Source organism: Vitis vinifera, chromosome 6 (genome assembly GCF_030704535.1).
Source record: "Vitis vinifera cultivar Pinot Noir 40024 chromosome 6, ASM3070453v1".
Classification (NCBI taxonomy): domain Eukaryota; kingdom Viridiplantae; phylum Streptophyta; class Magnoliopsida; order Vitales; family Vitaceae; genus Vitis; species Vitis vinifera.
In genome coordinates this window covers 1,709,493-1,737,090 of record NC_081810.1, presented here as the reverse complement: position 1 = coordinate 1,737,090, position 27,598 = coordinate 1,709,493, and the positions used below count along the sequence as shown (strand labels likewise).

The 27,598-nt window shown below is 38.3% G+C and overlaps 6 protein-coding genes across 7 annotated transcripts; all 6 read right to left on the bottom strand.

Annotated features, from left to right (window-relative positions):
- Window positions 1-414: 414 nt before the first annotated feature.
- On the bottom strand, window positions 415-3,010 carry LOC109122813 (G-type lectin S-receptor-like serine/threonine-protein kinase LECRK3). Its single transcript, XM_019220667.2, has one exon. It carries the CDS (start codon window positions 3,008-3,010, stop codon window positions 623-625), a length of 2,388 nt encoding a protein of 795 aa, XP_019076212.1. The 3' UTR covers window positions 415-622.
- A 1,074-nt stretch (window positions 3,011-4,084) lies between these two features.
- On the bottom strand, window positions 4,085-5,011 carry LOC104879632 (G-type lectin S-receptor-like serine/threonine-protein kinase LECRK3). The gene has a single exon (XM_059737271.1). The coding sequence runs from the start codon at window positions 5,009-5,011 to the stop codon at window positions 4,085-4,087; it is 927 nt and encodes a 308-aa protein (XP_059593254.1).
- Window positions 5,012-5,094: 83 nt separating this feature from the next.
- LOC132253908 (G-type lectin S-receptor-like serine/threonine-protein kinase LECRK3) lies at window positions 5,095-6,108 on the bottom strand. The gene is made up of 3 exons (XM_059737270.1): window positions 5,669-6,108; window positions 5,421-5,605; window positions 5,095-5,297 (listed from the first exon to the last, which is right to left on the bottom strand). The coding sequence occupies exons 1-3, from the start codon at window positions 6,106-6,108 to the stop codon at window positions 5,095-5,097; spliced, it is 828 nt and encodes a 275-aa protein (XP_059593253.1).
- A 9,267-nt stretch (window positions 6,109-15,375) lies between these two features.
- On the bottom strand, window positions 15,376-16,783 carry LOC100265516 (G-type lectin S-receptor-like serine/threonine-protein kinase LECRK3). The gene has a single exon (XM_002283160.5). The coding sequence runs from the start codon at window positions 16,781-16,783 to the stop codon at window positions 15,500-15,502; it is 1,284 nt and encodes a 427-aa protein (XP_002283196.1). The 3' UTR covers window positions 15,376-15,499.
- A 1,048-nt stretch (window positions 16,784-17,831) lies between these two features.
- LOC100260297 (G-type lectin S-receptor-like serine/threonine-protein kinase LECRK3) lies at window positions 17,832-20,746 on the bottom strand. The gene has a single exon (XM_002283168.4). It carries the CDS (start codon window positions 20,398-20,400, stop codon window positions 17,986-17,988), a length of 2,415 nt encoding a protein of 804 aa, XP_002283204.1. The 5' UTR covers window positions 20,401-20,746; the 3' UTR covers window positions 17,832-17,985.
- Window positions 20,747-24,104: 3,358 nt separating this feature from the next.
- On the bottom strand, window positions 24,105-26,910 carry LOC100255221 (G-type lectin S-receptor-like serine/threonine-protein kinase LECRK3). 2 transcript variants are annotated; one of them, XM_010652994.3, is made up of 2 exons: window positions 25,343-26,887; window positions 24,105-25,255 (listed from the first exon to the last, which is right to left on the bottom strand). In XM_010652994.3, the coding sequence occupies exons 1-2, from the start codon at window positions 26,679-26,681 to the stop codon at window positions 24,270-24,272; spliced, it is 2,325 nt and encodes a 774-aa protein (XP_010651296.1). In that variant the 5' UTR covers window positions 26,682-26,887; the 3' UTR covers window positions 24,105-24,269. The 2 variants fall into 2 exon arrangements, with proteins under 2 accessions (XP_010651296.1, XP_010651295.1); XM_010652993.3 differs by having other exon boundaries at window positions 24,105-26,910.
- Window positions 26,911-27,598: the final 688 nt, after the last annotated feature.

The following is a 27,598-nucleotide window of genomic DNA, read 5'->3' as shown; positions in this document are numbered from 1 at the left end:
ATAATGTATTTCTGTTTTGACACAGTCCCTGCTATAGGTACCTGGTTTTGATGCTTATAACATAGAATATATACCTCATAGGTTGTTGTTCTTAGGGGAGCAGCCTTGTTTGCACTTAGCAGTAAGGAAAATTTAGATGTGAAGCTAACTTAAGGGTTTGAGTTTAAAGCATCTAGATTATCAAAGTGGACCCATTAGGCTACTAGAGAATTGAAGCTTTTATAGTCATGAATAATTGTATAATTTGAACCATCTCCTCCAAAACTTGTTTTCTACACACACAGTTGCTTGGTTCTAGGTGGTCTTTGAAGTTTGCATAAGCTGTTTGGGGAAAAAGGGGTGTAAATACCATCTTTTCTTGTATAATCATCATGTAGTGCTGGATCTCATGTAAGGTCTAAAATTCCCCAATCACAAAATTATAGATTTGAGTAACTAGACTATTGGATTTACTCTTTTCAAGCAAGAACATAGCTGTTTCTTTTGCTTTATACATACTTGGATGATGGTGATAATCATCCAATTCTACTAATGACAGATGTCCCTAACCACACCATATTTACTTATCATACAAACAAGCCAAAACTACCAATAATTGAAACACACATTTATGTATCAGGATTTAGATTGAACTGATGAAAGAGCAGGGGTCTGGAGGAACAGAGACTTCAACAGCTCCTTCAAGCATCTGGGTGACTTTCTTCATGGTAGGCCTTAGAGATGGATCCTCCTGGATGCACCATATTGCAATCATCACAAACTTCTCTAGTCTCTTCATTTCAACTATTGCCTCCTGATCATATCCCACTAGCACTTCTAGCAATCCTCCTTTGTAGCAATCATACGCCCAATCAGCTAAAATCATCTGAGTTTCATCCTTTGCCTCAAACTCAAGATTCTTCCTGCAGCAAATGAGCTCTAGTAACAAAATACCAAAGCTGTAAACATCAACCTTGACTGTAATAGGCATGCTCTTGAACCATTCAGGGGCAACATAACCTTTGGTTCCCCGGATTCCAGTTGTGGTTCTAGTTTGGTCTGTCTTCAAGAGTTTGGCTAATCCGAAGTCAGAAATTCTTGCACTGAATGAGTCGTCTAGAAGTATGTTTTGGGGCTTGATATCGCAATGTATGATTTGAGTGCTGCACTCTTCATGCAAGTAAAAGAGCCCTCTTGCGATTCCAAAGGCAATCTGTATTCTTTTGTGCCAATTAGGCCTTGAGTTTCCAAAGAGAAATTTTTCCAAGGAACCATTGCTCATGAATTCATATACCAGAAGCCGGTGTTCCCCCTCCTTGCAAAATCCTAGCAGTTGGACTAAATTCTTGTGATTTGTCTGGCCAATTGCTTTCACTTCTGTTTGGAATTCCTGCTCGTTTTCTCTCATCATCTTCTCAAACTTCTTGACTGCTACAAGTTTCCCTTTTTCATAAGCAAGGACCCCTTTGTATACTGTTGCAAAAGCACCTCTCCCCAGTTCTTCCTTGAATCCATCTGTAGCTTCATCTAGCTCATTGTAAGTGAAACTTCGCAGATTCATTCCCAGAGTGGAAAGATATGTGTGAAGCATCTTCGTTTTTCTATTATTGAAGCGGAAAATGAATAGAACAGTTGCTAGAAAGAAAAGGAAGTTCAGAAACACTGAGCTACCTAACAGCACTGATCCAGTGAGAATCAGGGTTGATTGATGCTTCTTATTTGAATCTCCATCTCCAGGTTTTGTGGTAGAATTGCCTTGCCTTAACTTAATCAGAGCTTTTCCACCAACACTAGGATCAATCCTCCCATTTGAGAGTGGAATTTTTTTCTTCCAGCAATTACCATCTCTGAAAATGGCAACAGCACAAAAACAATCTGTCAGGCAAGCTTCTCTGCACCAATCCTCAGACACTGGTTGAAAATATCCATAATCAGATAGTGGCCAATCTGTATTAGGCATCTCTTGAAAATAAAATTGATCTGTTTCTCGTGATGCTTGATCACAATTTTGTGTGACAAAATTCTGTTTGCATCCACTCATCTTGTCACTTTGATCTAGGAAGTCATAACCTGTGGGGCATTTGCAATTTGGTCTCTGATCATCTCCTAATATGCAGTAACTGTTGAACCCGCAAGCGCCACCACCTGTATTTTCTGTAATTCTCATACAGATATTTCCAGGTATGGAGGGCGAAGGGGACCATGCCATGGGCCACCTCCCTGAACTTGAGCCAGCAGACTTTGGGTATACATACTGCCTGAAGACTCCATCATATTCAAGAATAGCTCTCTGATAGAAGTCTTCTGTGGATGTTTCACTTGATGATACTAGATTAAGTATGCTTTTGTTCCTGGCAGTAAGAACTATGTAGCCAGATTGGTTGAAGATTACCTGAAAGCCACTGCCCACAGTTTGGGTTGACCAATAAGCAAAATTTGTAGAATCCATTGGGAAATCTCTGGTGTACATCACGAGATTTCCATCAGCTTGTAGTGTAAACATGAATCTCCCATTTGAGTAATTTGTTTCTGAGAATCGAGCAACCAGTTTGCCGCCTTGATTCAACTCCTGTGTGGGTAATATTGTGTCAGTTGGCTCACCAAAACTCTCCCACAAAGTGACAGAATCTTGGCCCACCAGCACAAAATTTCCAGTGTCAACCATGGCTGCATAGGAGACTCCACTACCAGCATCCCATATCTGTTTGCCTTTCGGATCAGTCAACACCAACTGGCCATCTGCAGTAAGCTGAACTATGGATCTTCTTTGCCCTAGACTATTACCATTAGCTGACCAAATTATGGTCTTTTCAGGTATCTTGTTGAACCAAATAGCTAGTAAGAAACCTCCTGCCCCAACCTGTTGGAATCCAAAAGCAAATTCACCAGAAGGCGATGCCCAAAAAGAACCATTGTTCTGTGCAGTGAGTGACGATCCCAGAGTTATGTTGCTATAAGTTTGAGCAATTGTGGAAAAAGGCAGCAGGAGAAACAGCATGAAGAGGAGGGTATAAGGCAGTGCAGAAACCATGGCCAGGAGCTAATTTTCTTAGACAAGGAAAGCTAAAGACTTAACATTAATTGCAGAAATCAAACTAAATTTAACTACTCAAGGTATATACGATGAATGCTCAATAAAACATAAGTCTTCTCCATATATCTAGGAAAATTGTAGCTTTCATTGCAGGTAATGAGTCCCTATCTGTTTTATGTAATAAAGCAGGCCAGTGACTTCCCTTCATTGTCTATGAACCTTAGGTCAACTTTGAGCTCCCAACAACAAATTCAGATCCTCCTCAGCTCAAACACAGTATATATATATATGATAATCCAATTGATGTAGACAACATCAGGTTAAGATATGCTGTTGCTAAACACTAAATACACTCCTATGTATGATCCGGTATAAAATTTCAGTTTTATCAAACACCCTCTCAAATTAGTACTTCTCCTGGGAATGCTTGCATTTTGGTATATGTTGCCTGATCAATCAGTACAAATGATCTTAGGATTTGGATTCCTAGAAATTTATTTAGGATCTATTTTTGGAAGATTGTGAAAAAGACTATCAATATTTTTTCTTTCAGATGAATTTTATGCTAAGGGAAGGGCTAGCTCTAGGATCTGTTTTCACTAAGTGAAGCCCATAGAGTTAAAATCTGGAACAGGTATTTAAAATGGTCCATGTTAGCTTTCAAAATTTGGAGTTTTGTATTGTAGATTGAGTTATTATATCTTGGTTGATGTAGCTGGAAAACATTAGTTTACTCTGTATTCAATTGTTGCTGATTCTTGTTATGTTGTCCTCATCCTTTTCAATTTCTCTTTTCTAAATGCTTTGGAGCTTCTAGATGGGTTTGGACCTTTATATTGGCTCTGTTGGATACTGATATTTGTTGGGAATCTGGTATGGTGTCATTGCCTTCCAATACCAAGTCTTCAAACCACAATTATGCCATTCTAAATTAACACTACATGGCTTTCTGTTCAGATATTTTATGAGAGATGATGATGGTTGATGTACATAATGATTCAAAGTAAAGCACAAACAAGCTAAAATACATAAACCAGTATCAAACACCATTGAATACCTATATGAAAGGGATCAAAATGAACTGATAGACGAGGAAAGGTCTGGAGGAAGAGGAACTTGAATGGCTCCTTCTAGCATCTGTATGACTTTCTTCATGGTAGGTCTTCGAGATGGATCCTCCTGAATGCACCAGATTGCTATCATCACAAACTTCTCCAGCTTCTCCATCTTATTCAATGTCTCCTGATCATTTTCCAATAGTAGATCCAGTTTTCCTTTATGGTAGCAATCATATGCCCATTCAGCCAATACCATCCGATATTCATCCTCCAACTCTGGTTCAAAATTCTTCCTGCAGAAAATGAGCTCTAGCTGCACAATTCCAAAGCTGTAAACATCAACCTTGAATGTGATAGGCACTGTCTTGAACCACTCAGGGGCAACATATCCGTTGGTTCCCCTGATTGCAGTCATCGTCTGAGTCTGGTCTGTCTTCAAAAGCTTGGCTAACCCAAAATCTGAAATCCTTGCTGTTAAAAAGCTATCTAGGAGTATATTTTGAGGCTTGATGTCACATTGTATGATCTGGGTGCTGCACTCTTCATGCAAGTACAAGAGCCCTTTTGCAGTTCCTAGGACAATCTGTATTCTTTTATACCAATTTGGCCTTGAATTTCCAAATAGGAAGGTTGCCAAAGAACAATTGCTCATGAACTTGTATACTAGAAGCCGGTTTTGCCCCTCATTGCAGAAACCCAGAAGTTGGACTAGATTCTTATGATTTGTCCGGCCAATTGCTTTCACTTCTGTTTCAAATTCTTGCTCTCCTTCTTTCACCATCTTGTCCAACTTTTTGACTGCATTGAAATTTCCATTCTCATGGTTTAGAACACCTTTGTAAACTGTTCCAAAGGCCCCCCTCCCCAGTTGATCCTTGAATCCATTGGTGGCTTCTTCTAGCTTGTTGTATGTGAAAATTTGTAGATTTCTGCCCACCATGACCGGGTGTGGTTGAAGAATCTTCGATTTTCTGTGATTCAAGAGAAAGATGAATATAATAGTTGCAAGGAGGAGAAGCAAGTTCAGGAAACAGAGCTACCTAGCAGCACTGATCCAGTAAGGATCAGAGTTGACTGATCTTTCTTCTTCAAACCTTCACTTCTGGGTTGCAGAGTAGAATTTTCCTTCCTTACTTTAATAAGAGCTTTACGTCCACTACTAGGATCAAACCTTCCATTTGTTAGAGGGATTTTCTTCTTCCAACATTTTCCTCCTCCAAAAATAGCTACCGCACAAAAGCAATCATCCAATCAAGCTTTTCCACACCAATTCTCTGTTACTGGTTGAAAATATTCATAATATGACAATGGCCAATCCACATTTGTTATCTCTTCAAGGTGAAACAGACCCATCTTTTGTGATTTTTCATCGCAACTCTCTGGTACAAAGTCCTGTTTGCATCCTTTCATTTCATTTTTCTGATCCAAGAAGCTGTAACCAGGAGGGCACTGGCAGTGCAGTGTCTTATCATCTTCTTGTGTGCAGTAGCTGTTGAAGCCACAAGCTCCACTTCCTGTGTCTGCCCTAATTATCCTGCAGATATTGTCAGGTATAAATGAAGATAAAGTGGACCAGGCCATAGGCCACCTACCAGACCTTGAGCCAGCAGTCTTTGGGTAGACATATTGCCTGAAAACCCCGTCATATTCAAGAATTGCTCTCTGGTAGAAGTCTCTCATTGAAACTTCATTCGATAAAGCATCGCTAAGTATGCTTTCTTTCCTCACCACGACGTAGATGTGGCCAGACTGGTTGAAGATAACTTGAAAGCCAGAGCCAATAGCCTGTGTTGACCAGTAAGCAAAATTTGCAGAATCCATTGGAAAATCTGTGGTGTACATCACGAGATTTCCATCAGTTTGCAATGCAAACATGAATCTTCCACTTGAGTAACTCACATCTGAGGAACGAGCAACAAGTTTGCTGCCTTGATTCAGCATCTGTGTGGGTAATAGTGTGTCTGTCAGATGATCAAAACTCTCCCACAAGTTGGTAGAATCTTGGCTTGCCAGCACAAAGTTTCCAGTGTCAAGCATGGCTGCATAGGCAACTGTTCAGTTGTTGGCATTCTAGATTCCAATCCTTGAAGACTAGTCTTCGCTGAAGATTAGCTCAAGTTTGTTATGACTTTGTTTGTTTTAAATTTCAAAAACAGGTGTAATAGCCTAAATAAATATGTAGGAAAGATAGGAAGAATTTGTTATTTTTTTGTATCAATATCTCATCTCAAATGGAATAAAATTATCAGCTTCTCTCTACCATATCTGTAGCTTTTTCTTCATTAACTTCCAGTTTCATACCTGTAGTTTCTCCAACAAGTGGTATCAGAGCCACAGTTGGTCTTACAGGACTTGTATTTTGAGTGAAAACCAAGAAAGTTCACTTCATAACCCATTGGAAAATCTGTGGTGTACATCACGAGATTTCCATCAGTTTGCAATGCAAACATGAATCTTCCACTTGAGTAACTCACATCTGAGGAACGAGCAACAAGTTTGCTGCCTTGATTCAGCATCTGTGTGGGTAATAGTGTCTGTCAGATGATCAAAACTCTCCCACAAGTTGGTAGAATCTTGGCTTGCCAGCACAAAGTTTCCAGTGTCAAGCATGGCTGCATAGGCAACTGTTCAGTTGTTGGCATTCTAGATTCCAATCCTTGAAGACTAGTCTTTGCTGAAGATTAGCTCAAGTTTGTTATGACTTTGTTTGTTTTAAATTTCAAAAACAGGTGTAATAGCCTAAATAAATATGTAGGAAAGATAGGAAGAATTTGTTATTTTTTTGTATAAATATCTCATCTCAAATGGAATAAAATTATCAGCTTCTCTCTACCATATCTGTAGCTTTTTCTTCATTAACTTCCAGTTTCATACCTGTAGTTTCTCCAACAAGTGGTATCAGAGCCACAGTTGGTCTTACAGGACCTGTATTTTGAGTGAAAACCAAGAAAGTTCACTTCATAACCCATTGGAAAATCTGTGGTGTACATCACGAGATTTCCATCAGTTTGCAATGCAAACATGAATCTTCCACTTGAGTAACTCACATCTGAGGAACGAGCAACAAGTTTGCTGCCTTGATTCAGCATCTGTGTGGGTAATAGTGTGTCTGTCAGATGATCAAAACTCTCCCACAAGTTGGTAGAATCTTGGTTTGCCAGCACAAAGTTTCCAGTGTCAAGCATGGCTGCATAGGCAACTGTTCAGTTGTTGGCATTCTAGATTCCAATCCTTGAAGACTAGTCTTTGCTGAAGATTAGCTCAAGTTTGTTATGACTTTGTTTGTTTTAAATTTCAAAAACAGGTGTAATAGCCTAAATAAATATGTAGGAAAGATAGGAAGAATTTGTTATTTTTTTGTATAAATATCTCATCTCAAATGGAATAAAATTATCAGCTTCTCTCTACCATATCTGTAGCTTTTTCTTCATTAACTTCCAGTTTCATACCTGTAGTTTCTCCAACAAGTGGTATCAGAGCCACAGTTGGTCTTACAGGACCTGTATTTTGAGTGAAAACCAAGAAAGTTCACTTCATAACCCATTTGAAACCACACTAGAAAATGGCAACCAGCAGCATCTCTTTGTTAGCTCCTCAAATCTTTGCGATCAAATTTGGTCCGTAAAGATGCAAACGTACCTGGAAGCATTTGATCTTTGGGAAGTTGTAGCTAAAGACGAACCAATAGCTCCACTTCCGGCGAATCCTACCTTAGCACAAATCAGAGCTCATACTGACAAAAAGACCAAAAAGTTTAAAGCTAAGAATTTAATCCAAAATTCAGTTGCTGACTCAGTATTTCATAGAATTATGAATTGCAGGACAGCCAAAGAAGCCTTGGACAAGCTTAAATTGGAGTATCAAGGAAGTGATAGAACCAAACAAATGCAAGTGCTGAATTTGAAAAGGGACTTTGAGTCTCTAACCATGCAAGAAGATGAAACTATCACCAAGTATTCTGACAGAATTGCTTTGATTGTTAACAAAATCAGGTTGCTTGGTGAAGAATTTCCTAATGCAAGGATCGTGGAGAAGGTTCTTGTGACACTTCTTGAGAGGTTTGAGTCCAAGATTTCATCTCTTGAAGAATCTAGGGACCTTTCACAAATTTCACTTGCTGAACTAATGAATGCATTCCAAGCACAAGAGCAAAGAAGAGCTTTGAGGCAAGAGAACGTCACAGAAGGTGTTTTTCAAATGCAGACCCTACAATCTAATAAAAACAAAAACTAGTTCAGCAAGAAGAAAAGTAAAAGCAGAGAGAAGAGCAGCAAAGAAGGGGCCCAACAAAAAAAATATCCAACCTGCTCACATTGCAAGAAGACTACGCATCTAGAGAAATACTGTTGGTGGAGGCTAGACGCAATGTGCGGCAACTGCAAACAGCTTGGGCATGTTACAAAGTCTGCAAATATAAAAATAAAGGTCCTCAATCTCAGCAAGCACAAGTTGCTGATGCAGATTCTCAGGAGAAGAAACTCTTTGTAGCATCATGTTTCTCAAGTCAAGACTCTTATAATGCTTGGCTCATTGATAGTGGATGCACACACCACATGTGTCACAATGCTACAATATTCAAGGACCTTGACAAAACCTATAACTCTACGGTGAAAGTTGGCAATGGTGGATACGTGGATGTCAAGGGAAGGGGCACGGTTGCTGTCAAAACAAATTCAGGTATCAAGCTCATCTCTAATGTGTTATTTGTACCTGATATTAGTCAAAATCTATTGAGTGTAGGTCAAATGCTTGAAAAGCAATATTCCCTGCAATTCAAAGACAACCAATGCATCATCTTTGAACCCTATGGAGAGAAATTGCTTTGTATGAAGATGAAAAGCAAGAGTTTTGCCATCAATTGGGAGAATGCTGCTGAATATGCATATGTTGGAGTTACTCAAAGTGTTTCAGACCTATGACATAAACGGTTTGGACACTATAACCAAAGGAGCTTAGTAGAGCTAAAAAACTTGAGCTGGTGGAAAAATGCCAAACGTATCTGATGAAGCTCAAATATGTGAGATTTGTCAACAAGGCAAACAAGCAAGGTTGCCACTCAAAAATAATCAAGCATGGAGAGCCACTGAAAAGCTTCAACTCATACACACCGATGTTTGTGGTCCCATGAAAACAACTTCTTTGAGTGGTAACAAATACTTCATTCTCTTTATAGATGACTATACCAGAATGTGTTGGGTATATTTTATCAAACTAAAGAATGAAGTTTTCTCTATTTTCAAAAAATTCAAAGCCCTTGTAGAAAATCAAAGCAACTTGAGCATTAAAATCTTAAGGTCCAACAATGGTTCGGAATATACCTCCAGTCAATTTGTTGAGTTTTGTAGCACTGCAGGTAACGAATGTCAACTAACAACTCCATACACTCCACAACAAAATGGTGTCTCGGAGAGGAAGAATCGAACCATAATGGAGATGGCCAGGTGTCTTCTATTTGAGAAAAAAATGCCAAGTAATTTTTAGGCAGAGTATATTTTCTGAACAGATTGCCTACAAAATCCTTGAAGAACAAAACACCATATGAAGCATGGTATGGTGTCAAGCCCTTAGTTAATCATCTTAAAATATTTGGAAGCATATGCTATTATCATGTACCAGAACCTAAAAGAAGCAAGTTGGACAGCAAAGCTCAAAAGGGCATTCTCATTGACTATGGGACATCAACCAAGGGCTATAGAATATTTTGTTTGCAAACCAACAAAGTTGTCTTGAGCAGGAATGTAAAAATTGATGAAATGACAACTTGGGAATGGCAAAATAAAAAAGATGCACAATCTGATGTCGGCTTCGATAATCATGAAGATTTTCAAACTTCTAAATCCATAGATGATTTTCCAGTGAGGGCACGAGAATCTTGGAGGACATCTATCAAAGGTGCAATTTAGCAATAATTGAACCAACAAGTTATGTAGAAGCCAAAGATTCTGAAGCATGGAGGAGAGCAATGCAAGAAGAATTGAAGATGATTAACAAGAATGAAACCTGGCAGCTTGTGGAGAGACCTAAAAATCACAAGGTGATCGGAGTGAAATGGGTTTTCAAAACAAAACTCAATTCTGATGGTTCGATATGCAAGCACAAAGCTAGGCTAGTGGTGAAGGGATATGCTCAACATTATGGTGTTGATTATCAAGAAACTTTTGCTCTTGTGGCAAGGTATGACACTATCAGGCTACTTTTTGTACTTGCTGCTCAAAATTCTTAGCATATTCATCAATTAGATGTTAAATCTGCCTTCTTAAATGGATTTGTTGATGAAAAGATATATGTAGAGCAACCAGATGGGGTTGTGGCTCCAGGCAAAGAGGACTATGTGTACCTTCTAAGGAAGGCATTGTATGGCTTGAAACAAGCCCCCAGGGCTTGTTATGAAATCATGGACAAGCATCTAACTAAACTTGGTTTTGTTAGAAGTCAGAGTGAAGCAACCTTATATGTAAAAACTGATGATGTCCAGCTTTTAATAGTCTCTCTTTATGTAGACGACATGCTTGTAACAGGAAATCAGCCCAGGTTAATTCAAAGCTTCAAGGATGAGATAAACAAAGTCTTTGAAATGACCGATCTTGGAGGCATGAAGTACTTTTTGGGAATGGAAGTGATGCAGTCATGTTCAAGAATTTTCATATGCCAACAGAAGTATGCTATGGATATGCTGAAAAAATTTAAAATGCAAGATTGCAAGCCTGTGTCTACTCCTATGACAACCAGCGAGAAGTTAAGCAAGGATGACGACTCTGAGAAAATAGATGAAGGCTTATATAGAAGCTTAATTGGTAGCCTTTTATACCTAACAGCTAGCAGACCTGAATATTGTTTGCTGTTAGTGTGCTTTCCAGGTTCATGCACTCACCAAGTGAGAAACATTTTTTGGCAGCTAAAAGTGTATTAAGGTACATCAAGGGAACAATTGATCTTGGAGTTCAATTTTCAAAATCTGCAGAAGGTGATTTGAAGCTGCTAGGCTACTCCGACAGCAATTGGGGAGGCTGTGTTGATGATTCAAGAAGTACTTCAGGGTACTTATTCTCCTTAGGCTCAGGTTTTTTCACTTGGAGCTCAAAGAAACAAGAAACCACAACCCAATCAACAGCAGAGGCAGAATACATTGCTGCTGCATCTACTGTAAATCAAGCTTTATGGTTAAGAAAAATACTGAAAGACTTGGGCAAGGGCAAGTTGAAGCAACCAACATTATGTGTGACAACATTTCTGCAGTATCAATTTCGAAAAATCCTGTGTTTCATGGTCGAACAAAGCATATTAAGATCAAGTATCATTTTATTAGAGAAGTTCAACAATCCAATGAAGTGTTACTTGTTCATTGTTCCTCTGAAAATCAACTCGCAGATATATTCACAAAGCCTTTACCAATGGAAAGGTTTGAAGCTCTTAAGCAGAAGATAGGTGTTTGTCATCCAGATGCCAAGGAAGAGTGTTCAGTTGTTGGCATTCCAGATTCCAATCCTTGAAGATCGACTTAGCTCAAGTTTGTTATGACTTTTTTTAAATTTCAAAAATAGGTGTAACAGCCTAAATAAATATGCAGGAAAGATAGGAAGAATTTGTTATTTTTCTTGTATAAATATCTCATCTCAAATGGAATAAAATTATCAGCTTCTCTCTATCATATCTGTAGCTTTTTCTTCATTAACTTGCAGTTTCATACCTGTAATTTCTCCAACAGCAACTCCATTACCAGCTGGATCAGCCATCCATACCTGCTCACCTGTCGAGTCAGTGAGCACAAACAAACCATCAGTGGTAAGTTGAACTTTGGATCCGCTTTGTACGACATTATTGCGGTTCGATGACCAAATTATTGTCTTTTCAGGTACTTTGTTGAACCAAATAGCCAGTAAGAAACCTCCACCTCCAATCTGTTGGAATCCAAAAGCGAAATCACCAGAAAGTGATGCCCAAAAAGAATTGTTGTCCAGTGCAGTGAGGGATGATCCCAAAGTTATGTTACTATATATTTGAGCAATGCTCAAAAATGGCAGAAGAAAAGTTATCAAGAGGGGCAAAGCAGAAGGAAGTGAAAAATCCATGTAAAAAGAGAAAATTTTCTTAAACAAGGAAAAGCTAAAGATTTGATATGAATTGCAGAAATCAAAACGAAGTTTATACCACTGAAGATGAATGTTCCTTGAGCATCCATTTAACTAGAAAATTTGTAGCTTTCATTGCAGGTAATGAGTCTCTATCTGTCCTATATTATTAAGAAAATGGCATTGACTTTCTTTCATCATTTTGAACTATGAGTCAATCTGAAGCTCCTAACAATGAGTTAAAATTCAGTCAACTCAGATGATTTACTGTATACAGTAAGCCGACTTCATATACATTAATGACCCATTAGCTAACATCTTAAAACTTTCAATGATACAACTTCATAACTGAAGTTTTTCACTATCAAGATTTAAAGGATTTGGAGTCCTAGAGATGACTTCAAGATGTATCCTTGGAAGAACGTGGAAAAAATGATCAATATTTCAGTATGTCAGGTGAACTATATGCTAAGAAAAGTGCCGGCTATTATTTTCTTGTTCAATGCATGAAATTCCAATGCTCTGGATGTCTAGAAATGAGATATGTGACAAAAAGTAGTTTCTAGTTTGACCGAGTGTAAACCATTGAATTAAAATCTTGTCCAAGCACTTGACATGGTCCATGTTAGTTGTGGAAATTTGAAGGCTTCAATTGCAGGTTAAGTTATTATAATCTTGGTTGGTGTTGCCATCTAATTAGCTTACTCAATTCTTAATTGTTGCTGATTCTTGATATACCGTCGTCACTCTGTATTCATCTTTTAAATTTTGAAATCATATGTAGGTATGAGTGTGTTGTTAAAAATCACTGATTCTCAATTTGCTATAGAGTTTAATCCAGATTCATTTCATTTTTATTCATCCTTACTTTGATTCTCCACTGTTCTTTTGTTCCAGAAATTCTTAGGTAATACATTCAAATCCATGGATGATGAGATACCCATAAGCACAACGTTTTGCTCATTGAGAAGTACAAATAGTAAAAGACACACCTTCAAATGATACTTATTTTTATGGAAGGACTTAACTTGAACTGATAAAAGAGTTCAACTGCTCCTTATCTTAATCAGAACTTTGCAACCAACATCTGCCATTTCAGAAAATGGAAGCAGCACAAAGACAATCTCCCAAGCAAGCTTCTTTGCACCAATCCTCAGTCACTGGCTGAAATAATTCATAATCAGAAAGCAGCCAATCTATATTAATCATTTCTTCAAGATAAAACTGTTCCTTCTTCTCTAATTATTTGTCATAATTTTGTATTACAAATTTGATTTGCATCTGCTAATGTTGTTATTTGGATCCTAGAAGTCATAAACACTTACATTTTGGTCTCTGATCATTTCATCGTTGAGCAGCTGTGGAACCTGCATGCTCCACTGCCTGTATTTTTTGTATCACTCATCCAGATATTTTTCAAGTATAAATGACAATGGGAACCAAGCTCTAGGTCACCTCTCACTTTCTGAGTTAGCTGACTTTGTGTAGAGATAGTTTCCCTAAAACTCCATCATATTCAAGAATTGGCTCTTTTTTAAAAGTCTTCAAGTTGAAGTTGCATTTGATGATAAAAAAAAAAAAAAAATCATGCTTCTCTCATCCCTTGCTATGACATTGATGCAGCCAGACTAGTCGAAAATCAACTGAAGGTCACTGCCTTCAGTTCCAGTTGACCACTAAGCAAAATTTACAAAATCTGTTGGGAAAGCTGTGGTGTAAAGGAGGGTACCTCCATCAGCTTGTAACATGAGCAGTAGTCTTCCACTTGAGTAATTCATTTCAGGGAAGCATGCAACAAATCTGCTGTCTTGATTCATTGTTTTGAGTTGGTAGGATAGTCTCAATTGGTTGATTGAAACTCTCCCACAAATTGATAGAATCTTAGTCTGGCAGCCAAGTTTTCCAGTATCTAGCCTGGGTGCATAGCTGACAGTACTGGAACAATCGGCATTCCAGACCTGCTTGCCTCTTAGGTCATGGAGCACAAACTAGCCATCAGTGGTAAGTTGAACTTTGGATTTTCTTTGGACTAGATTGTTTCCATTGGCTGACCAAACTATGGTCTTTTCAGGTATCTTCTTGCCCCAACTGGCTATCAAGAAACCTCCAGCTCTGATCTGTTGGAATCTGAAATCAAATTCACCAGATGGGGGTGCCAGAAAGAAACTGTTGTTCATTGCAGTGAGGGATGAGCCCAAAAATATGTTGCTCTAAGTTTGAAAATGGTGGAATGTAGCAGCAGAAAAAAGTATCATGAAGAGCAGAGGATAAGCCAGTGCAGAGGCCATAGTGAGAAAAAAGCTTCTTTCTTTTTTTTCTCCTAGTTAAAGCTCCTGAGGTGAATTGCAGATATCTAACTAAAATAGAAACTAGTAGAGGCATCAATGAAGTTTCAATGAAATCTACAAGCTCCTCTCACATGCAGCCAAATTTAAAAAATAACTTGTAATAAAATGTCAGTGCATATTTTGTTGGCTACCTATTTTTAGAAATCTATTTTTGAAAAACAATTACAAAATCCCCCGTTTTAAGAGAAGAGGAAATGAATTTTCCCATCACATGGATGACACTTTCTTGGTTTCATTTAGCATTCATTTTAGTCCTCTACCTATTACATGGACATATTGGATATTGAAATCTAATTTTAATCTCGCTTTTTTAACAGTCACAACAAAGGCTTGATTTTGGTAGACCAATCTTTTAAATGTTAATGTCACCAATTGTTGTTAACCTTTTTGTCTGAACTTTTTATCATTCTTCAAATCTTGCAAGGAAAATCCAAACTTACTTCATCGTTATCTGTACTTTATTTGCCACTCTGCCTGAATCCAAATTCCACTGAATGGTTGAAACACATTAGGAAGTTGAGTTCTAGGATGATGCCTGGAAAATCAGATCTCCCTTCTCTTCTTCGTCTTCCTGAAAGAAGTAGAGTTTCTGAAAAGAACTGTCATCTGTAGTTTTACCTGACCTATCTGTGCTTGCCAATTTGAGTTATTGTTTGGAGTAAGGTTCTTTTCTGTCAAGTGTGCTGCAGTTACATATTTCTATTCTTCTCTCACTACTAATGTAAGGTGTTGTTGGCTTTCATTCAAGGTCTGAATTTCTTCAAGCACAAACATCATTCTTGATCTTATTAGTAACCTGTATATCGGGTTTCAATATATAATATAGACAAAATGTTGAACACATGAGATAGCTGTTCCTTTTGTCTTAGGCATACTTGGCTGAATGGTTATTTTAAATGCACCATTGCTTTATTAACTATCATATAGAATAAGAGTAGCAACAATAGAAAATACAAACAATACACAGTACATATTCATATGGAAGGGTTTAAGTTTAACTGATAAGGAGGTTCAAATCCTTGTTTTGATAAGAGCTTTGCCCCCAACACTAGGATCAATCCTCCCATTTGAGAGAGGGATTTTCTTCTTCCAACATTTACCATTTCTAAAAATGGCAACAGCACAGAAACAGTCCCCAAGGCAGGCTTCTCTGCACCAATCCTCAGTCACTGGTCGAAAGTATTCATAATCAGCAAGAGGCCAGTCTGTATTAATCATCTCTTCAAGATAAAACTGATCCTTTTCTTGTGATGCTTTTTCACAGTTTTGTGTCACAAAGTTCTGTTTGCATCCACTCATTGTGTTATCTGGATCCAAGAAGCTGTAACCAGGTGGGCACTTGCAGTTTGGTCTCTGATCATCTCCTAGTTCACAGTAGCTGTTGAACCCACAAGCTCCACTGCCTGTACTTGTTGTAATACTCATGCAGATATTTTCAGGTATGAATGACAAGGGGTACCAGGCCATGGGCCACTTCTCTCTACTAGAGTCTGCTGACTTTGGGTAGACATAGTGCCTGAAGACTCCATCATATTCAAGAATTGCTCTCTGATAAAAATCTTTTGTTGAAGCTGTATTTGATGATAATACAGAAAGTTTGTTTCCGTTCCTCGTGACAAGATTAATGTAGCCAGACTGGTCAAAAATCAACTGAAAGCCACTGCCCAGAGTTCCAGTTGACCAATAATCAAAATTTACAGAATCTGTTGGGAAAGCTGTAGTGTAAAGAATGAGATCTCCATCAGCTTGTAATATGAGCAGGAATCTTCCATTTGAGTAATTTTTTTCTGAGAATCTGGCAACAAGTTGGCTGCCTAGATCCAGCATCTGTGTGGGTAGTATAGTGTCTGTTGGATGATCAAAACTCTCCCACAAATAGATTGAATCTTGGCTTGCCAGCACAAAGTTTCCAGTATCTAGCATAGCTGCATAGCTGACTTTACTGGCATAAACGGCATTCCATATCTGTTTCCCTTCTGGGTCATTGAGCACAAACTGGCCACCAGTGGCGAGTTCAACTCTGGATCCTCTTTGCACTAGATTATTGCCATTGGCCGACCAGACTATTGTCTTTTCAGGTATTTTGTTGAACCAAATAGCCAGCAAGAAACCTTCATTTCTGATCTGTTGGAACCCGAAAGCAAATTCATCAGATGGTGAAGCCCAAAAAGAATTGTTGCCCTCTGCAGTGAGGGATGACCCCAGAGTCACATTGCTGTAAGTTTGAGCATGGGTGTGATATGGCAGCAGAGACAATAGCATGAGGGAAAGAGCAAAAGGCAGTGCAACAGCCATGGTGACTGAAGATGCTCAAAAATCTTCAGGAATAATTGAAAATTTTGGTTCCACCATTTCTAGATTCAAAGGATTCAAAGGAGGTTTCTTAATAAAGAAATGGGCTTCAGGGTTTAGAGAGTTTTCCTATGGGGGTATCCAGCTAACCTTCTGCTGCCATTGTTGACTTTGGCCATTAGCGGCCAAAAAGTGGAAAGCCAGCTGGTGCTGATTGAAGGTCATCTCTTATGGAAGACCTTAATCCTAAGTGCTTCTTTTACATAAAGGTGTTTTAGGTGCTTGATTATGGTTGAATGTATTTTGAATAGCATGCGTTTCAAAGGTGTTTATTTTTGGCAGTATCAGTGACCAAGGACAATTTTCTTCAACAAGGAAGAGCTAAGTGCCTAACATCAACTGCATACATCAACTTAAATAATAACTGGCAGACATAAGGTTCGACAAAATCTAGAAGGTCTCATCCGTATGCTTTACAATTTTGAAGAAGTAATACTTTCTTGGTATACAATTCGAGGTAATTTGAATAGTAGGATGATGCTTGGCAAATCACATATTATAACAAAGTTTCTAGATGAATAGAGTTATTCTTCTTCCTGATATCTGTAGTTTTTTGACCAATTCATCCCAATGCTGCCAGGAGTGCTTTGAATCTCACAAAGAAAAACTCTCTTTTCTTTCCCTATGTATGGCTAAGGACAACAGTTTAAGCTTTCTTTACATTGTTGGTGATTTCTTAACAGCTAAAGCTTTTGAGACAGCTGTGTTTATTGGCACTGATATGAAAATTAAACCCAAAAAGTTTCCCTCATTGGGATTATATGAACTTCTATTTTGTTCTTTTGATAAGTCATTTGGACAATTGGCTTATGAAATGTTGGTACTTGTTTATGCTGTAGACTCACTCTATGTTCAAAAGTCATGACATTCTTGATTTGTATTTGTGGGTTGATGTGTGCCCACGGCACATACACATCTTAATAATTAAAATTTCTAACTTTGCGATTATGATATGCAAAGCAGTATGAAACGTATTTTCAAGAAAATGATGAGTTGCCAATGAGAATGAATTTATTCATCTTAATGTTGAGGGATGAACAAAAAGGAAAAAAAGAAAAAAGAAAAGAGAAAAAAGAATCCCTACAAAGATTTGAAGAATTAATAACCCTACAAGGATTGCTGTTGAATCAGTTTCTACGACACAATTATGGTTGATGCGGAAATGATTTGGAGAATGGGGATGGGTCTGGAGGAAGAGGAACTTCGATGGCTCCTTCTAGCATCTGTGTGACTTTCTTCATGGTTGGTCTTTGAGATGGATCCTCCTGAATGCACCATATTGCTATCATCACAAACTTCTCCAGCTTTTCCATGTTATCCAGTGCCTCCTGATCTTTTTCCACTAATAGATCCAGTTTCCTTTCTAGGTAGGAGTCATATGCCCAATCAGCTAATACCATCTGATTTTCATCCTCCACTGCTGGTTCAAAGTTCTTCCGGCAGAAAATGAGCTCTAGCAGCACAATTCCAAAGCTGTAAACATCAACCTTGGCGGTAACTGGCACTGTCTTGAACCATTCAGGGGCAACATACCCCTTGGTTCCCCTGATTCCAGTCGTAGTCTGAGTCTGATCCGTCTTCAAAAGCTTGGCTAGCCCAAAATCTGAAATCCTCGCTGTTAAAAAGTCATCCAGGAGTATATTTTGAGGCTTGATGTCACAATGTATGGTCTGGGTGCTGCACTCTTCATGCAAGTACAAGAGCCCTCTTGCAGTTCCTAAGATGATCTGTGTTCTTCTATACCAGTCTGGCCTTGAGTTTCCAAATAGGAAGGTTGCCAAAGAACCATTGCTCATGAACTCGTATACAAGAAGCCGGTGTTGCTCCTCATTGCAGAACCCCAGGAGCTGGACTAGATTCTTGTGATTTGTTCGGCCAATTGCACTCACTTCTGTTTCAAATTCCACCTCCACTCCTCTCACCATCCTGTCCAACTTCTTTGCTGCAACTAATTTTCCATTATCATGGGCTAGAGTCCCTTTGTAAACTGTTGAAAAAGCTCCCCTTCCCAGCTCATCCTTGAAGCCATCGGTAGCCACTTCTAGCGCCTTGTAACTGAAATTTTTTAGATTTGCCCCCACCATGGCCTGGTGTGGCTGAAGAGTCTTTGACTTTCTCTTACGGAAGATGTACATAAAAGCTGATAGGAGGAGAAGGCAATTCAGAAAAACAGAGCCACCTAGCAGCACAGATTCTGTGATGATCAAAGTTGACTGATCTTTGTTACCTTCACTTCTGGGTTCCCAAGTAGAATTGTCTTTCCGTACTTTAATCAGAATTGTTCGTCCATTATTAGACTCAGTCCTCCCATTTGAGAGAGGGGTTCTCTTCTTCCAACAACCCCCCCCATCTCCAAAAATGGCAACATCACAAAAACAATCATCCAAGCAAGCTTGTCTGCACCAATCCTCTGTAACTTTTGTAAAATGCCCATAATCTGACAGCGGCCAGTCCACATCTGTCATCTCTTCAAAACCAAACAGACCCTTCTCTTGTGATTCTTCACTGCAACTCTCTGGTACAAAGTTCTGTTTGCATCCACTCATATCATCTTGTGGATCCAAGAAGGTGTAACGAGGAGGGCACTGGCAGTATGGCCTGTCATCATTTCCCATTGTGCAGTAACTGTTGAAGCCACAAGCTCCACTGCCTATCTCTGCCCTGATACTTTTGCAGATATTCTTGGGCACGAACGAGGTTAAAGAGGACCATGCCATAGGCCTCCCAGCACTTGAGCCAGCAGACTTTGGGTAGACATATTGTCTGAAAACTCCATCATATTCAAGAATTGCTCTCTGGTAGTAGTCTTCTGTTGAAGCTTCATTTGTGAGCACATCCATAAGTTTGCTTCCATTCCTCGCCATAAGGTAGATGGAACCGGACTGGTTGAAAATCACTTGAAAGCCAGTAGTCTGTGATGACCAATAAGGAAAATTTTCAGAATCCTGTGGAAAATCAGTGGTGTACATCGTCAGACTTCCATTTGACCGTAGCTTAAACATGAATCTTCCACTCGAGTAATTCTTTTCTGATAAACGAGCAACAAGCTTGCTGCCTTGATTCAGTGCCTGTGTGGGCAATATCGTATCTGTTGGATTATCAAAACTCTCCCACAAATTAATGGAATCCTGCCTTACCAGCACGAAGTTTCCACTGTCGAGCATGGCTGCATAGGCCACACCAGTAATCGTAGAATCAACCGGCCATATCTTTTCACCTTCCTGATCATTCAGCACAAAATTTCCATCACTAGTAAGTTGAACTTTGGATCCCTTTTTCACTAGATTACCCCCATTGGCTGACCAAACTACGGTCTTTTCAGATATCTTGTTGAACCAAACAGCCAGCAAGTAACCCCCAGTTCCAATCTCTTGGAATCCAAAAGCGAATTCGCCAGACTCTGATGCCCAAGATTCACTGTCTCCCGCTGTGAGGGATGAGCCCAGAGTTTTGTTACTATAAGCTTGAGCAACAACCGACGCTGGGAGCAGCAGCAGCAGGAGGAGGAGGAGGAGGAGGAGAGGCAACCAGCAGAGACAATAAGGTACTGCAGTTTTCATTGCAGGAAGATAAGCTTACAAAGACATGAACTTCAAGGATTTAAGCGAAAATCTATTAGATTCTAAATCGTTAGAGAAATGATGAAATCTCCATTTTGTTCAGATGTGCTTGAAAATTTTATAGAGGGTTTTCAGTTTGTTGTCTTCCATTGACTTGTTTTAATAATCAGTCTCCTAGTGGTTCCAAACTTTCTTAGACTGAGGTGGTGTTTGTTTTTTTGGCTTTTTACTGAAAACCATTTAGTTTTAGAATTTAGGTTGTTTGTTTTTTTACTTTTTCATGACTTATTATAAACTTTTTACTAAATAGAAAAAGCCAAAATATGTGGTTTTTTCTAAATAGAAAAAATAACATAATGATTTTTTTTACTTTTTAATACTTAATAGAAATAAAATACTAAAAAACAAACAACCTAATATTTAATACTATTAAGTATTAAGGTTCTATTTAGAATTAAGTAAAAAAATAAACACCGCCTGAGTCTTTGACATTTGTGTCACTGTCTACTGAAATTGTGGGGGAAGCTTCCATGTATTTACTTGATTTCAAACTTTGATTTTTCAGAGTTAGAATGTATTTACTTGCTTTGTTTATGGTTTGCTTGTCGTGCTGAACCACCCTTGGATGGGGACATCAATGCAGAGTACGCAACAGAATCCTTTCTAGCTGAAACCCAATTGCCAGTGAGGTAGGCCAGCAATTCTTTTCAAGATATTCCACATCGTACCCTCTAGGCCTGTTCTAAGAGTTGTCTGTTTGAGTGAGTCATCCTGTAGCAGCATTGTTGCACCCCAACATGACACTCCCATGACTCTCAGTTCTAATATCAATTGTTGGATCCGGGATTTTGATCATCTCATTTGAAAAACCAATTGGTGTTAATGTAGGTCAAACTTTTTATAGCATTCAACATCATACCACATAAGTTTATTTTAAGATTCGGTCATTTGGGTGGTCTACCCCCAAATTGACGTTGTTGTATCTTAACATGATGCTCCATGACTTGAATCATGATCCTCGACTCTGATATGAATTCTAGGATCATGAAAGTCAGTTAGTATCAATAATTCAAACTTTTTATTGACATTTGACATCATATCCTACAAGTTGTTCTAAGAGTTGTTATTTGAATGATCCATCCGGGTTTAAAAGTGACTTTGTTGCACCCCAACAAAACTGATAAAAATGAACCAAAATTGAAAATTACACAACTAGAGATTGATTAGAGTATGATATAAGCCTTGTTGGCTGATCCCTTAACCTTGACGGCCATCCAGAATGCTTGCAACAAGCATCAACACCAGATTAATCCATGTGCTGTTGACGAAATTTCTAACCTCAACAAATTGCTTATGACTTAGTCTTGTAGAGTTTATTAAGGTAGCTTCTGGTCAAAAGAGTTCTTAGACTTCAAGATTTTTGAATATAATAAATAAAAGACTGTTCTTCAGGGGCATTGACAATGTCAAAAATATACTTCAGACGTGGCTAATAACTTTTCCAAACCTTTCTGCATTGAATTCTAGAAGTCTGACTTTTCCAAATTGGACTGAATCTCTCTATTTTCTTTTCTTGGGATTCCACAATTTTAATGATAATTTTATTACTTAAGAATTAGTGAGTCTTCTTCTAAAGCAAGACTTATAAAAATTATTAGCTTCTTAAATACTCTGCAGAGAAAGTTTTAGGTGCCAATGCTGTAGAGCTACTACAAAACTTACTTTTTACACTGAAGTCCCCACTTTTTACTTTTAAGACTTCCTAAATAATTCATCTTTTCAAGTTCTCATAATTGTAATTAGGTCAATCATCCCAACACATAAACTTAAGTCATCAATTAATTATAACTAATCTTAAATTAGGCCTAACCATGATCAACCTTAAACCAGTTTTAACATCTAATTAAAGGCAACATTAAGCATAAAAATTAACATTTTTTACAACCAAATATCACATCCCCTCCCCTAACAAAAATTTTGTCCTTCTAATTTAAAAGAATAAAAGTATAAAAAGCCTAGGACAACTTTGATATATCTTTTTCCACTCCATGAGATTGCTATGGTACTTCCACCAAAGAAATAACCTTAGTTACAATATTTGTTACTTTCCATCCAAAATCTACATATGTCCCTCCTTATACATTACCTTTTCTTGCAAGTTCAAGCCACACAAAACCAAGTCATTTGAAATATATTAGAACACATAAAACACGTCATATAGACCATATAATTTTGTGGTAAGGCTACTCTCTATGCTACTTGGATATGAGAATCTCAAGTTACTCAATGCAGCTTGGAAAAAAACTCACTTCTTCTAAGATCAAAGTACACATTTCTTAGATATCACACATAAAATTATATGGTAGAGATCATAGATATATTGGAGGGTTCTGCTATAGTATTGAATCAATAAATATTGAAAAGTAGGATCAATCATAATGTGTCACATGAACAATTAGGCCTTATTGCTTCATACCCAAATTCGTTTCATCATATCTTGATGTCATTATTTTATGAGTTGATCCTAATATATTTTAATTCTTTTGTACCCTACATATCATCATGCATCTTGGACTATTGGAATGGCAAGTTCAATAGCTATTGACTTATACCCTAGCATTTTCCTTATGAAGGTAATTCAATTGTTATCATCTTGTAGAGCACATATAATATGGACTATGGAGAGAGAGGTTAATGGAAGTCAGATAGTTTGATTTTGCCAAATATTGGACCTTGTTTAGAGTTAAGCCATCTGTTTACTTAATTATCATATTTATTTAATCAAGTTATACTATTTAGTCTAGCATAGAGCAAAATAGATACATTTTTTTCTTTTTGTATGCGAACTTCTTTCGCCACCATGGGTTTAAATAGCAAATTTAGGGGATTGTACATCTCTTAGGTATCTTTTACAAACTGCAACCTACTATTGAAACTAATGACTTTTGTTGTGGGTGCTAAAAATGCACATTGATTTGGGTCATCTTGATGGTCAGAATTTAACAAAACTGTGGATAATGATATGAGAGATGAGTGAAGGTAGATAATGATCCAAAACCATATGGATTATTTATATGTTAGCTTGAGCATAACACTGCTTTGCATTTTGATCACATTCTTTTATTCAATATTGATCTCATTGGTTATATACAATTCCATTCTTTTGTACTTTAATTCCATTATTTGTATCCATATTCATTGACTTAGATTTTATTATACGATTTGGACAGTTCGAATAATAAGTTTCATAGGCATCAATTAGTACCCTAACATTTTATTATCTTTAACCTATAGGTAAAAGGTGATTCGACCAATACCATCTTATTAAGTATATGTAAAATGGAGAGAGGCTAATGGAAGGCAAAAACTTTGGTTTTGCCAAATATTGCAGTATATAGTAAGAGTTAAAATGTTTCTTTTCTTAGCCATGGTATTTATTTAATCAAGTCATATACTTTTCAGTCAAGCGTTTCTCCAAAAAATATTATTAGTGATTTTTTATTACCATAAATGATTTTTTAAAGTGTTTTCTAAATTTTGTCAAATACCCTATTTTTCTTTAAAAATGCTTTTTAAGCTTAAAAGTATTTTTAAAAAGCACTATCAAATGAACTCTTAATGACTTGTTATTGTTGTGGGTTCGCAAATAACCATTGATTTAAGTCATTTATGTATAATAAATGGTTGGATAAAAATAGCCAAAATTTAACTTCTTCAAAGGGAATAATAATTTGAATTGAGAGATGAGCAGAGGTTGATGTAAAAAATGATCCAAAACCATATGGATTATTCATATGCTAGGAGCACAACATAACTGTCTCCTTTATTTGTCACTAAAAAGTAACCAAAAATGCATACCCAAATGGAAATTAGAATTGGATTGAACTACTGGCAGATGAGAAAGATGAGTCTGGAGGAATAGAAACTTCAGCAGCTCCTTCTAGCATTTGCACAACTTTCTTCATGGTGGGTCTTCGAGATGGATCCTCCTGAGTACACCATATTGCTATCATCACAAACTTCTCCAGTTTCTCCATATCACCAAATGCCTCTTCATCATTTCCTACCAGCAAATCCAATCTCTTCTCTTTGTAGCAGTCTTGCACCCAATCAGCCAGGATCATCTGACTTTCATCCCTTACATCGGGTGCGAAGTTCTTCCTGCAGAAAATGATCTCTAGCAACACAATCCCAAAGCTGTAAACATCAATCTTGGCTGTAACAGGCACTGTCTTGAACCATTCAGGGGCAACATACCCTTTGGTTCCCCTGATTCCAGTCATGGTTCGCGTCTGATCCGTCTTCAAAAGCTTGGCTAGCCCAAAATCTGAAATCCTTGCTGTTAAAAAGTCATCTAAAAGTATGTTTTGAGGCTTGATGTCACAGTGTATGATCTGGGTGCTGCACTCCTCATGCAAGTACAAGAGCCCTCTTGCAGTTCCTAGGATGATCCGTGTTCTTTTACACCAATCTGGCCTTGAATTTCCAAATAGGAAGGTTGCCAAAGAACCATTGCTCATGAACTCGTATACTAGAAGCCGGTGTTGCCCCTCATTGCAGTACCCCAGGAGTTGGACTAGGTTCTTGTGATTTGTCCGGCCAATTGCTTTCACTTCTGCCCCAAATTCCTTGTCTCCTTCTTTCTCCATCCTCTCCAGCTTCTTCACTGCAATCAAATTGATTCCATCATCATGGGGTAGAGCCCCTTTGTAAACTGTTGCAAAAGCTCCCCTTCCCAGCTCATCCTTGAAGCCATTAGTAGCCACTTCTAGCGCCTTGTAACTGAAAGTTTTTAGATTTGCCCCCACCATGGCCTGGTGTGGCTGAAGAGTCTTTGACTTTCTCTTAATAAAAGCTGCTAGGAGGAGGAGGCAATTCAGAAAAACAGAGCCACCTAACAGCACAGATTCTGTGATGATCAAAGTTGACTGATCTTTTTTACCTTCATTTCTGGGTTCCGAAGTAGAATTGTCCTTCCGTACTTTAATCAGAATTCTTCGTCCATTATTAGACTCAGTCCTCCCATTTGAGAGAGGGGTTCTCTTCTTCCAACAATCCCCCCCATCTCCAAAAATGGCAACATCACAAAAACAATCATCCAAGCAAGCTTGTCTGCACCAATCCTCTGTTACTTCTGTAAAATGCCCATAATCTGACAGCGGCCAGTCCACATCCGTCATCTCTTCAAAACCAAACAGACCCTTCTCTTGTGATTCTTCACTGCAACTCTCTGGTTCAAAGTTCTGTTTGCATCCATTCATATCATCTTGTGGATCCAAGAAGGTGTAACCAGGAGGGCACTGACAGTATGGTCTGTCATCATTTCCCATTGTGCAGTAGCTGTTGAAGCCACAAGCTCCACTGCCTGTCTCTGCCCTGATACTTGTGCAGATATTGTCAGGCACAAACGAGGTTAAAGAGGACCATGCCATAGGCCTCCCAGCACTTGAGCCAGAAGACTTTGGGTAGACATATTGTCTGAAAACTCCATCATATTCAAGAATTGCTCTCTGGTAGTAGTCTTCTGTTGAAGCTTCATTTGTGAGCACATCCATAAGTTTGCTTCCATTGCTCGCCATAAGGTAGATGGAACCAGACTGGTTGAAAATCACTTGAAAGCCACTGCCAGTAGTCTTTGATGACCAGTAAGCAAAATTTTCAGAATCCTGTGGGAAATTAGTGGTGTACATCGCCAGATTTCCAGTAGATTCTAGTGTAAACATGAATCTTCCACTTGAGTAATTCGTTTCTGATAAACGAGCAAGCAGCTTGCTGCCTTGATTCATTGCCTGTGTGGGCAATATCGTATCTGTTGGATTATCAAAACTCTCCCACAAATTCATGGAATCCTGCCTTGCCAGCACGAAGTTTCCACTGTCGAGCATGGCTGCATAGGCCACACCAGTAATCGTAGAATCAACCGGCCATATCTTTTCACCTTCCTGATCGTTCAGCACAAAACTTCCATCACTAGTAAGTTGAACTTTGGATCCCTTTTTCGCTAGATTACCCCCATTGGCTGACCAAACTACCGTCTTTTCAGATATCTTGTTGAACCAAACAGCCAGCAAGTAACCCCCAGTTCCAATCTCTTGGAATCCAAAAGCGAATTCGCCAGACTCTGATGCCCAAGATTCATTGTCTCCTGCTGTGAGGGACGAGCCCAGAGTTTTGTTACTGTAAGCTTGAGCAACAACCGACGCTGGGAGCAGCAGCAGGAGGAGGAGGAGGAGGAGGAGGAGAGGCAACCAGCAGAGACAATAAGGTACTGCAGTTTTCATTGCAGGAAGATAAAATTACAAAGACGTGAACTTCAAGAATTTAAGCCAAAATCTCTAGATTGTAAATCACTAGAGAAATGATGAAATCTCCATTTTGTTCAGGTGTGCTTGAAAATTTTATAGATGGTTTTCAATTTGTTTTCTTCCATTGACTTGTTCTAATAATCAGTCTCCTAATGATTCCAAACTTTCTTCGACTTGAAGCTGCCATGTATTTACTTGATTTCAAACTTTGATTTTTTAGAGTTAGAATGTATTTACTTGCTTTGTTTATGGATTGCTTGTTGTGCTGAACCACCCTTGGATGGGGACATTAATGCAGAGTACGCAACAGAAGCATTTCTGGCTGAAACCCAATTGCCAGTGAGGTAGGCCAGCAATTCTTTTTAAGATATTTCACATCGTGCCCTCTAGACCTGTTCTAAGAGTTGTCGTTTGAGTGAGTCATCATTCTGTAGCAGCATTATTGTGCACCAACATGACACTCCCATGACTTGACCGTGACTCTCGGCTCTAATATCAATTGTTGGATCAGGGGTTTTGATCATCTCATTCGAAAAACCTATAGGTTAATATAGGCCAAACTTTTTATAGCATTCAACATCATACCACATAAGTTTGTTTTAAGAGTTTTGGGTGATCTATCCCTAAAGTGATGTTGCTGCATCTTAACATGATGCTCTCATGACTTGAATCATAATCCTTGACTCTGATATGAATTCTAGGATCATGGAAGTCAATTGGTATCCAGAAGTTAACTTTTTATTAACATTTAACATCATATCCTATAGATTGTTCTAAGAGTTGTCATTGGAATGATCCATTCTCAAGTTCAAAAGTGACTTTGTTGCACCCAACTAAACTGATAAAAAAATGAACCGAAATTGAAAATTACGCAACTAGAGATTGATTAGGGT

What these genes read in the sequence shown, in the direction of transcription:
- LOC100265516 (XM_002283160.5), bottom strand. Translation starts at nt 16,783, where the DNA reads ATGGCTGTTGCACTGCCTTTTGCTCTTTCCCTCATGCTATTGTCTCTG.
- LOC109122813 (XM_019220667.2), bottom strand. Translation starts at nt 3,010, where the DNA reads ATGGTTTCTGCACTGCCTTATACCCTCCTCTTCATGCTGTTTCTCCTG.
- LOC104879632 (XM_059737271.1), bottom strand. Translation starts at nt 5,011, where the DNA reads ATGGTGGGCAGAAATCTACAAATTTTCACATACAACAAGCTAGAAGAA.
- LOC100260297 (XM_002283168.4), bottom strand. Translation starts at nt 20,400, where the DNA reads ATGAAAACTGCAGTACCTTATTGTCTCTGCTGGTTGCCTCTCCTCCTC.
- LOC100255221 (XM_010652993.3), bottom strand. Translation starts at nt 26,681, where the DNA reads ATGAAAACTGCAGTACCTTATTGTCTCTGCTGGTTGCCTCTCCTCCTC.
- LOC132253908 (XM_059737270.1), bottom strand. Translation starts at nt 6,108, where the DNA reads ATGCTTGACACTGGAAACTTTGTGCTGGCAAGCCAAGATTCTACCAAC. An exon ending in CCAAAGACTGCTGGCTCAAG is followed by an intron (nt 5,606 to 5,668) that starts GTCTGGTAGGTG and finishes CAATATCTGCAG; the next exon opens with GATAATTAGGGCAGACACAG. An exon ending in TGAAAAATCACAAAAGATGG is followed by an intron (nt 5,298 to 5,420) that starts GTCTGTTTCACC and finishes TTTGTGCGGTAG; the next exon opens with CTATTTTTGGAGGAGGAAAA.